Genomic DNA, 10,743 nt, shown 5'->3' on the forward strand with positions numbered 1-10,743 from the left:
AAATGTTTATTTTAGATAAGGGGGGTCTTTTGAATAATTTATGTCTGAAGATCCAAGCATTTAAGGCTAAAGATGATTGTGCATCTAAAAATCTATGCAAGGATTTTTTAGAGATGTGATTTTATAATCTTCACCAACTCACTAATGAAATATTTTTTCAGCAAATTTTAAACTAAGGTCCTGTAGACTGACATGTTCTGAGTAAATATTACCGTCATGCACAGCTGTTTTTGTCAGTACATTCAGAAACTGACGGTATATACCTGGGGGTTGGCAAATCCCTGTTAAATGGCTTCATTACCCCTTGAATGGCTCTTTAACAGTTTCAGTGTTGTGCTAATAAGTCTGGCAGCTGGAGACTTTCTCTTTTAACTAGTAGATCCCCTTCCCAGGAAGATTCGGAGTCTGCAGGAAGGGTCAGAACAGGGATAGGAAAACCAGTTGGGTGGACACTAAGACCCAGTGGTGCCCCAAATTTTCAGGTGCCCTACCCAGTTGCCTATGCCTGAGGATGGCCCTGGGCGCTCCCAACCACTTGCAGCCCTAGGCGACTGCCTAGTTCGCCTAGTGGTTGCACCGGCCTTGAGTGCACCAGATGCAACAAGAAACTGCCAGACTTAAGCTCCAAGTCAAAAAAGCAATGGAAGAACAGCAGAAACTTTATCATCTTGAAAGTCCAGTTTATAACAGTGTTGGTATGTTGTATTACTCTGAGCAGTTGTCTGTGTTTAACTAGTTTTGTTATGTCCAGGGAGGGGGTGACTCTAACCTGGGGAAGGTGGCAAATAGCTGTCTGTCTGTGAGTGAAGTTTCTAAATGTCTGTCTAATGTCTCGGAAGGGGTTGGGCTATGGAGCGCTTACCCAGGGCAGCTCCTGTTTTGTGCGACGGGTGCAGGTGGGGATGTGGCGGGGGTGCAGGAGTCAGGGAGAGCAGGTATGTGAGCGGGTGAAGGAGTCAGGGCAGGGGTTGTGGGGGTGCTCCCAGCCCCCTGCCCTACCCCAGCCCCATGCCCTGAGCGGCTCACGGCAGGAGGCTGTGGGGGTATGTGTAGGGAGAGTGTGGGGGCCCTGCCTTTGGTCTGCCCTGCCCTGATTCCACCCCCTTCCTCAAGGCCCCTCCCCACCTCTTCTCTGACCCTTCCCCTGCGCGCACTAGCACCTTAGACTCAAGGTTCAAGGACCCGGCCTGGCCCTTCTCCCTCCGCACTGGGCTCCGGCATCCGAACCCCCTGCTTAGTGAGCTCAGTTCGGCTGAGGGAGACCCCGTCAGTCAGGGCTGGTTAAGCACAGTTCTGCTGCCCGTTCTTCCCACCATCAGGATAACAACATTTCAGTCCCCTGAGTTCTAAAGTGATTTGTAACCCAGCACCGCCAAAACGGATCACGTGGGCAACGCAGCTCTGTCTGCTGGATACCCAGGCCGAGCAGGTGTATCTGTGTAAAGACCGTCTGGCCCTGAAACCTCCTCCCCACCCCGTGCAGCTCATCACACGCTGCTTCACACCTTGCTTCCATAATTATTAACCAATCTAAGCTATTAACTTACCGGGATGCTTTTACTATGTAATTAACCAATCGTAGTTGATAAAACAGTGATACTTGGTCAGTCACTGTGTTGTGAGAATACATATATGTATAAAACGGACGTACTGTTTAAATATGATCACAGAGTCCTATAGTACATGAAACAATGAATTCACCCTACTGTGGCTCTCTTGGGTAATGCTGATTGCTAATTTGGCTTCTGAACCCCTGAGGTCTGAGTATCGTTGCCTCAGGTCCAGGGTTTATTCCTGACAAACTGCCCGGTTATGTTATCTTTAAAACTAGCCTGGGGAGAACAGAGCTGCTCTGGGATGATGGACCTAGGGACCTCTTCCCTTTTTGAAGCTGTGACTCACTCGGGGTCACCACTGCCGGACGCAGGAGGCAGGGTGATGGGCGGTGCTCTGACATTGTCCACGCAGGCTGCACCACGGGAGCACCTGACTCACCGTGTGTATAAGAAGTCCAGAAGGAGCTAACAGCAGAGCACACGGGCCACCCACCCATCCTGCTACCCTTGGCCCCAGAGAGGAAGACGCCTGCACAACTGAGAGATCCGAGGGGACGCAGAGCAGATGCCCAACCTGCCTGGAGAACCTTAGTGGGACGGGGAGGACCCAGGAACATGGGCTGGGGTCTGTCCCCTCCCTGCAGTGAGACAAGCCAGCTCCTTTGCTGGCTAATGAGGAACCTGCTGCTCCGTGTGTTGCTCATTCTCTGGGGGTGGCAGTCGGGTTCCTTCCCTTTTTGCTCCTTCGTGGTGCTGGAAGAAAGTTCAAAAAGCAGTTTGGCTTTTCCTCTTTTCAAAAACAGATCAGAAATGGGGGTCTCACTTACCCTGCCATCCCTGGAAACCACAGGGGTGACTGGGGAGCTGGCAGGACTGACAGGGTCACACTGTGTGCAGGGGAGCAGAGCTTGGCCCTTTGGCTTCATGCTTTTCAATTGTTGCGGGTGCGCATTAAATTCAAATGCCTGAGACGCAGCGGGGAGAAAAGCTCTTTTAGCTAAAGATGCTACACACAGATCCCTGCCCCTTTAATTATTGTCAGGCTTGATCCAAAGTGCGTCCCACTCAGTACCGGTGGTGGTGGTGGTGGAATAAGAGCCAGCCTGTGGCCAGGACAGAATATCAGAGCCATTTCCCCCCTTTCCAGATCGCCCCCTCACGAACCGGCAGCTGGTGATCACCACCCTGATCATTATCGCCATCAAATTGCTCCTGATGATCCTGGTCGTCTTCTCCCTCCTCTACCGTGAGTATCCACCATGACCTGGGCCCCCTACCCCAGCCAGAGCTGGTCTGGTGTGTGCTAGGCACCTTCTGAGACAGCATGGACTAGTAGAGAAAGTACGGGACTAAGGTTCTATTCTAGCTGCGGGACCTTGGGCAAGTCACTTTAATGCCCCGTGCCTCAGTTTCCCCATCTGTAAAATGGAGCTTATGAGCCTGACCCCCTTCGCAAAGTGCTTTGTGTGCTCGACTGATGAGAAGGGGGAGGCATTATTATGAGGGTTTGAGATCCCCCCCTCCCCAAATCCTGCTCATCCCTGCACGGAGGAGGTGAGAGCCCCAGTTGGCCGGGGGGGCCCCTCGCTGGGATTCCTGCCCCACCGCACTCGGCCGGCAAGGTCAGGGCTGGGGGAAGGGGTAAATGGGAGGTGCTTTCTGGGCTCCTGTTGAATGTTCCTAGTCTTCCTTTCCTTAATGTCCCACCCTGCGCACTGGGAACTGGGACAGCATCACATGGGGCATAGGGAGGGGGATGAGCAGCGAGCGGGGATGGGGGTTGGGGATTCTGCAGTGTCTCTTTCAGATTTAGGGGTGTTGGGATCAGGGGTGGTTCAGCCTGCAGATGAGGTGGGGGAGAAAGATTCTGAAAAGTCTTGATCTGGTTTAGGGGTGCAGGGAGGTGGGGATCAGGCATTAGGCAGGGTTGGGGTGCTGCAGCATCACCCTCTGGGGTGCAGGGAGGTGGGGTGAGCAGCACGCTGCGGGGGTGGGAGGGTGTATCCTATCAATGGTCCTGAGACTAACACAGGCCGTGCTCAGTTTCACAGGTCCCTGGCCCCACAACCCAGGGGAGCAGAGCAAGTAAGAGCAGAGTGGGGAGAATCCAAATGCAGTGTCATGTTCTAGCTGGGGTGGGGGGGCTCCCCTTAGGTGGGGTGGGGGGCTGCGGAATCTCCCATTAGTGCAGGGGCTGGGGGCTGGGAATGGGGCCCTGCCACTCGCCCTGTGAGAGCAGAGCCCATAAGGATGGATGGAGGGGCCGCCTGTGCCCCATGTCTCCGCCTGTAGCTTTTGCTTTCACGTGTGTCTTAGGTTTCCTGTGGAGCACCCCCACCTGCTGTGGTTTGGCCTGTGCTCTGTGCCTGGGGGGGAGGTATCGGCCCCTCAGCGGCACATGGGGGGGAGGGATTGTCCCTCCGTCGGCGCATGGAGGGGGTGACGGGACGGATCGGCCTTCCGTCGGCATGTGGGTGGAAGGGATTGGCCTCTCAGCGGAGTGTGTGGGGGAGGGATCGGTCCCGCGTCGGCACGTGGGGAGCAGAGGCGGCTCTAGCTTTTTTGCCGCCCCAAGCACGGCAGGCAGGCTGCCTTCGGTGGCATGCCTGCGGGAGCGCCCCGGTCCCGCGGATTCGGCGGCATGCCTGCGGGAGCGCCCCGGTCCCGCGGATTCGGCGGCGTGCCTGCGGGAGCGCCCCGGTCCCGCGGATTCGGCGGCGTGCCTGCGGGAGCGCCCCAGTCCCGCGGATTCGGCGGCATGCCTGCGGGAGCTCCCCGGTCCTGCGGATTCGGCGGCATGCCTGCGGGAGCGCCCCAGTCCTGCGGATTCGGCGGCATGCCTGCGGGAGCGCCCCGGTCCCGCGGATTCGGCGGCATGCCTGCGGGAGCTCCCCGGTCCCGCGGATTCAGCGGCGTGCCTGCCGTTGAAGCCGCGGGACGGGCGGACTCCCGCAGGCATGCCGCTGAAGGCTGCATGATTGCTGCCCTCGCAGGGACCGGCAGAGCACCCCCCGCGGCTTGCTGCCCCAGGCACGCGCTTGGAGCGCTGGTGCCTGGAGCTGCTGCTGGTGGGGAGGGTCGAATCAGCCCCTTGTCGGCATGTTGGGGGGGCGGGGATCAGCCTCCCGTCGGCATGTGGGGTGGGGGGATTGGCTCCTTGTCGGCATGTGGGGAGGAGTGCTGGTACGTGGGGGGGAGATTGACTCATCGGTGGTGCGTGGGGGGGCATTGGACCCTCGTCGGAACGTGTGTGTGTGTGTGGGGATTGGCCCCATGTTGGCCCGTGGGGGGGATCAGCCCTATGTCGGCCCGGGAGAGGGAGGGATTGGTCCCTCTTTGGCACATGAGTTGGGGGAACCGCTCCTCGTTGGTGTGTGGGGGAAGGATTGGCCCGTAAGTCAGTACGAGAGGGGTTAGGGATCGGGTCCTCGTCGGCGTGTGGGTCGGAATCGGCCCCTTTTTGGTGCGTGGGGGGGAGGGGCTCACAGCTGTGTTGTCTCCTGCAGGCGCTCCCCAGTGCCAGTCGGGCTGGGACCAGGACCAAGGGAGGTGCTACCTTTTCTCCCGGGATAACCAGTCCTGGGAGGCAGCGAGACACTCCTGCTTAGCCCAGAATGCTGATCTGGTGGTGATCAACGACCCAAGCGAGCAGGTACGAGGCCTCGGCCCAACCCATCCCTGGGGTGTAATGACCCCTGGACAGAGGGCCGGCATGAGGCTTCGGCACAGTTTGGGCCTGACGGGAGGAAAGGAAGGGTGGGAGTTCCCAGTGCAGGGCTGGAGCAGGACTCCAGCAGTGATAAGGCCTAGCCCTGGCTCCCACACAGGGGTGAATTTTGCCCGGCTAGGGCAGGAAGGACTTGGGGCAGTAGCACAGAGAAAGGACGATGTGGAGCAAACGGTGGGGAGGTTTGAAGAGGGCTCGGAAAGCAGAGCTGTTCGGCAGATAAGAGAGGTGGTTACCCGGCAGGGTTGTTAGACCCCCCGGTGGGCTGGGAACACGAAACTATCTTGCCAGAGGAAGATTCCCACCAGATTGCAGAGCTCAGGAGTGTCCGCTGGGAGAGAAGAACCAGGACTCGACTGTAGTGCCAAAGGTGCTGACTTTAATTTTTCCGGGTGGGTGCTCCATCCCCCTTCAGCCCCGCCTACACCCCACCCCTTCCCCCAAGGCCCCACCCTTGCCCCACCTCTTCTCGCCCCCACTCCTCTTCCCCCAAGACCCTGCCCTTGCCCCGCCTCATCCCATACTTGCTCTGTCCCCTCCACCAAGCACCTCCTGCTGGCTGCAGAACAGCAGATCAGCGGCTGTGTGGCCAAACAACTGATGGGTGGGTGGCTGGTGGGACCTGAGAGCCCCAGGGCACCCACAGAGTCGGTATCTATGGTAGTGAATGTATTTCCTTTGGTTAGTGCTTTCCAGCACCAGGAATGGGCCAGCACCCTGGCTGGTGCACTGCAGCCGTCATCGGCGCGATCCTGATTGACGTCAGCTGGGGATCTGGCCCAAAGATCCTGCGACAGGAACTTGGGTGACAATTCTGATAAGGCCTGAACCAGACCAGGCTCTAGTTGGCTCTGCTGGGCGTATGGGAGGGAAAAGCAGGAACGACTTAGGTTAGTCCCTGTGGCCAGCAGCTCTGGCTCATACCCACAGGGATGAGGAAACCCGTCTAGGGGCAGGCTTTTTACAGTCACTTTCAAAGGAACAGCCCTTAGGAAAGAGGAACTCGGACGGCGCATTCGTAACGCTCACCCTTATCTCCTGCTGGACCTTGTCGTAATAACTGGCCTGACAAATTTACCCTCACTGTGAACGCAGAGCTGTACAAGTTTGAGCGTTCCTGAGATGGCACAATGACCGAGAGTAACCAGGGTTGATGAGAAAAGGTCCCAAATGGGAGACAGACGGAGTTAGTTCAAACAAAAGAGCATTCTGCTGTAACTCAAGGACTGGGTTCAGATCACGCCTGGCAAACAAGAAACGTGTGGAACCAGAAAGGAGTGAATCCAGTCTTGGAGATTAAACCTACTTGGTGGCCACAGGAACGATGGGCTGCTCCACCCATTGCTCCCTTTTGGGACCCTGAAAGAGAAAAATAGACTACTGGAATGAACTTCACCATCATATCTCCCCCCTCCCCCACATCTTCTGGGACCCGAGACCTGTGTCATCCTGAGCCTGAAACGTCCTGACCAGACAGGTCCAGAGAGAGGGACCCAGATGATGTCACCTCTACCGGCTCCAGCTAATCCCAACCACCAGCTGGGATGAAACGGGTCGGACTGTAACAACAACAGCTGCTCCAGCCCGTCTCAGCAGAAGAATGGTTGTTACCAGCTCTGACACCATCTAAGAGACAGTGCCGGGTTTCACTCAATCGTAGAACTGGGAGGGACCTTGAGAGGTCATCTAGTCCAGTTCCCTGCACTCAAGGCAGGACTAAGCATTATCTAGACCATCCCTGACAGGTGTTTGTCCGACCTGCTCTTAAAAATCCCCAATGATGGAGATTCCACAACCTCCCTCGGCAATTTATTCCAGTGCTTAACCACCCTGACAGTTAGGAAGTTTTTCCTAATGCCCAACCTAAACCGCCCTTGCTGCAATTTAAGCCATTGATTCTTGTCCTATCCTCAGAGGTTAAGAACAACAATTTTGCTCCCTCCTCCTTGTAACAATTTTTTTTGTGGCACCCCAGAGATCAACAAATTCATTTACAATGGCGCTGGGCCCACACTTAAAAGGGGCCCCGGCACCCGGACTGTAGCCCTGCCCCCTGCATTCCCTCTACGCTTTGTGCCAATGCCCTGCCCCCACCTGGCCTCTCCCCACTGAGGCCCCACCTGCTGCTCACACTTCTCTGCCCTCTCACAACCGTGCAAGCGGTGAGCGGGGCCTTGAAGGGGAAGGGGCTGAGCAGGGGCGGGGTCTTGCGGCAAAGCGTGGGTGGAGCAGGGGGCGGGGCCACAGTCAGCATGCCAGGGCCCACAAATGATTAATTTGGCCCTGCTAAGAGCCTGTCACACAAGGGGGGCAGGTTCCTTCTAAAAACTCTGCCGCTCAAGGGGATGGGACCAAGGGAGACTGTCGGACTGAAAGCCTGGCTCAGTGCTTTACAGTTCAAAGGCTTTCCCTTGTTTTTCCATCTTCGCTTTGCCTTTGATCAAAGGTTAAAAGGGTTTTTAAGGGAACTGAGCAGGCCGGGTTAGCGCTGTTTAATGTCGGCCAACGACTGCGTTCTGGTAACACCTTAGGCCCGTATATTCCAGCTAAATTAATACAACAGGGCCTCCTGGACTCCCTGTGCATTACTCTCCCCTGCTGGGTTGTGCCCAAGTTTGACTGCAGGGTTGGGATCTGTTTGGTGCGGTGTGATCTATGCCACAGCCACCTCTGTCCCACTGCAGGACCCAATACCCTCCCCCGCATTTCAACACCATCCATCCCTGAGGCTCGGTGCCGCCTCTCCCCACCCTAGACCGAGACCATCGCCAACCCCTGCTCCTCCGTTGACATCTCTCCATCCCCCCCACCCTCCACTGGAGGATGAGGAGACGCGGGCTCCTTGCCTCCTCCTCTGGCATGTGCAGCACGGAGTGCCCAGGCCATCCCTTGGGGTAAGTTCCTGCCATGGATCTGGCTTCAGTTCTAACCACCCCCTTCTCTCTGTGTGTCATCCTCTCTAGAATTACGTGGCTATTAAAGCCAGTTCCATTCGTCACTGGATCGGCTTCACCGACCAAGGGACTGAAGGCGTCTGGCGCTGGGTGGACAATACTCCTGTGGGATTTACGTAAGCATGGGGCAATCCTCTGCTCTCCCCTTCCTGCCCCTGGCCTTCCCCAGCTCCCCCTGAGGGCGCTTTCTACCTCAGGAGCTGCAAGGCTGAGGCCAGGGATGGATCCACTTGGGTTTGATTTAATGCGCTGAGGACTGAACGACTCGAGGATTTATCGGTCCCCGCAGGTCACTGTTTGCAATCTGGCTCAGGTCTCTAGTGACCAAATGGCATTGCTGGTGGGTGACCTCTGTATGAAACGAGCTTGCCAGGTCTCAGCCCAGTTCCCAGTGGGAAAAGCATCCACAGATCGCACTGGGTGCTCGTTGGCCATCACAGCCAATGGACCAAGGATGGAATGGGTCACAGGGACAGAGCGTCCCTCTCAGCCTACAGAGGGGTCTCTCCCAGGCTGGGCTGGGCTGAGACATTGTGGTGAGGGGAAACTTGTGCTGCTATGGTGTGTATGGGTAGCAGCCTGTACCCCTGCACCAGGGCCTTCAACAGTACAGCCTTCCCCCACTTATGCCATTAGCTGGTAGTAGGTTCTTATCCTCTAGTGGGCCAATCATGACACCTGCCCTGTGAGCAGGTAACGCTGTCTCTGGCCGCACGTTCATTTGGATACTTCAGAATAAAAGATCTGTCTCCTCTAGGGGGAATGTCACAAACCCTTGAGACTGGGGTGCAAATTCCCATGCAGAGAGTATTCAGCCTGCCATCATGGGCAGCCATATTGTTCCCTCTACTTGCTTTAATCCCCCCTAGTGCTGGCCAAAGTCAATGGAATGGACCCAATACTCCATTGCTCAAAGGCCCTTTACGCTGCTCTGGTAGCATCAAGGGATTTTGAAGGAGATTTAATCTCCTCCCCCACCCTCACCCAGGATATAAGGAGCATAAAGGGGCTGGAGAAGAGCTGGCACAACAGCCCCTGGCGCAGAGGTGGGGCTGGAGCCCTGCTGGGCTCTGGCTGTTCTAAGCTTCCCAGAACCCCACCAGGGCCTGAGCATAAGTTTAATGAACCCTGAGGCTGCTCTCGGTTGCCTGAGGGTGGGGCCCAGCTTACAGGGGGTGTGTCTCCTCTGGGACGGGAAGTCGATGGGCTAAGGTCTCTGAGGGCTCGTCTCTCTCTTCTTGTTCAGGCAGTGGAACAAAGGGGAGCCCAATAACCTGAAGGGAACCAGCGACGAGGACTGTGCCCACCTGCTGGAGAGCGGCCTGTGGAACGACGAACCCTGTAGTGTCTCTTACAGGTGGATCTGTGAAAGGGCCGCTACTGTGTAAACAGTCCTCTCTCCCCGGCTCTGAACACAGGCTGAAATTCATCCCCCCGCTGCGAGCCCTGGGCACCGCTCATGGCCTGCGCATCAGCCCGTTGGGCTTGTGATGTTGCACTCCATATACTTTATAAAAAATATGTTTATAAGTGTGAATATGATGTAACTGGAATATGTTTTATAGAAAAGGTCTCTTGTAAGGTATCATTACAAAGCTTATAATCTACCGAGTGTGGTCATCCTATTTGTATGAATGTATCATTCTTGTATCTGAAACTAGGAATATGAACTATAATTCTGAGGTCCTATTGTAATTATGCAAAGTGTGAACCATTAATGGTGGTTTAGAATCTTGATGGCTCCCATTGACTAGGACAATTATTGTAAATGGCTCTGTTTATTTGCAAACCTTCTGGGGTCGTGCAGGCCAACCCTGGAAGAATGGAGACTAGGGGTCTCACAGGATATATGAACATGTCACCTGATACTGGAATCCATCTTAAACCTGGTGCTTTTGCATTTAGAAGGAGGGGTGGGGACCCGAGAGACAAAAGATTCCTGCCTTGTGCCAAAGCTCTAAAAGGGGGTGGAACAGATCAAAGTGGGTCCCAGTCATGAGAAAGCCCCGGCTTTCCACCTAAGATGCCTGCTGGAACTAACAAGGATTGTACCGGGGAAAGGATTGGGCCCAGACTAGGAAGGAGTCTAGTCTGTGAAAGAAGCTTATTGGGACATCTCTGAGGTGAGATTTACCTGTAATCAGTTTCTTAATGTATTAGGCTTAGACTTGCGTGTTTTGTTTTACTTAACTTACTTTGTTCTGTCTGTTATTACTTGGAGCCACTTAAATCCTACTTTTTATACTTAAGAAAATCACTTTTGTTTAGTGATAAACCCAGAGTAAGTGATTAATACCTGGGGGAGCAAACAGCTGTGCATAGCACTCTATCAGTGTTGTAGAGGGCGGACCATTTATGAGTTTACCCTGTATAAGCTTTATACAGAGTAAAATGGATTTATTTGGGGTTTGGATCCCATTGGGACTGGGTGTCTGGGTTCTGGAGATAGGTAACCTGCTGAGCAGTTTTTGGTTAAAGTCTGCAGCTATGGGGGAATGGTCCAGAC

The 10,743-nt window shown here is 55.2% G+C and overlaps 1 protein-coding gene across 3 annotated transcripts; it reads left to right on the forward strand.

Moving 5' to 3' along the window:
* The first annotated feature begins 479 nt into the window (after positions 1-479).
* On the forward strand, positions 480-9,947 carry LOC128828122 (hepatic lectin-like). Of its 3 annotated transcripts, none has more exons than XM_054012510.1 (6): positions 480-695; positions 2,704-2,802; positions 3,600-3,641; positions 5,063-5,208; positions 8,247-8,353; positions 9,484-9,947. In XM_054012510.1, the coding sequence occupies exons 1-6, from the start codon at positions 596-598 to the stop codon at positions 9,623-9,625; spliced, it is 636 nt and encodes a 211-aa protein (XP_053868485.1). In that variant the 5' UTR covers positions 480-595; the 3' UTR covers positions 9,626-9,947. The 3 variants fall into 3 exon arrangements, with proteins under 3 accessions (XP_053868485.1, XP_053868486.1, XP_053868487.1); XM_054012512.1 differs by lacking the exon at positions 480-695 and adding an exon at positions 1,814-2,181; XM_054012511.1 differs by lacking the exon at positions 3,600-3,641.
* The last annotated feature ends 796 nt before the right edge of the window (positions 9,948-10,743 follow it).

This window comes from Malaclemys terrapin, chromosome 23 (assembly GCF_027887155.1).
Source record: "Malaclemys terrapin pileata isolate rMalTer1 chromosome 23, rMalTer1.hap1, whole genome shotgun sequence".
NCBI lineage: Eukaryota > Metazoa > Chordata > Testudines > Emydidae > Malaclemys > Malaclemys terrapin.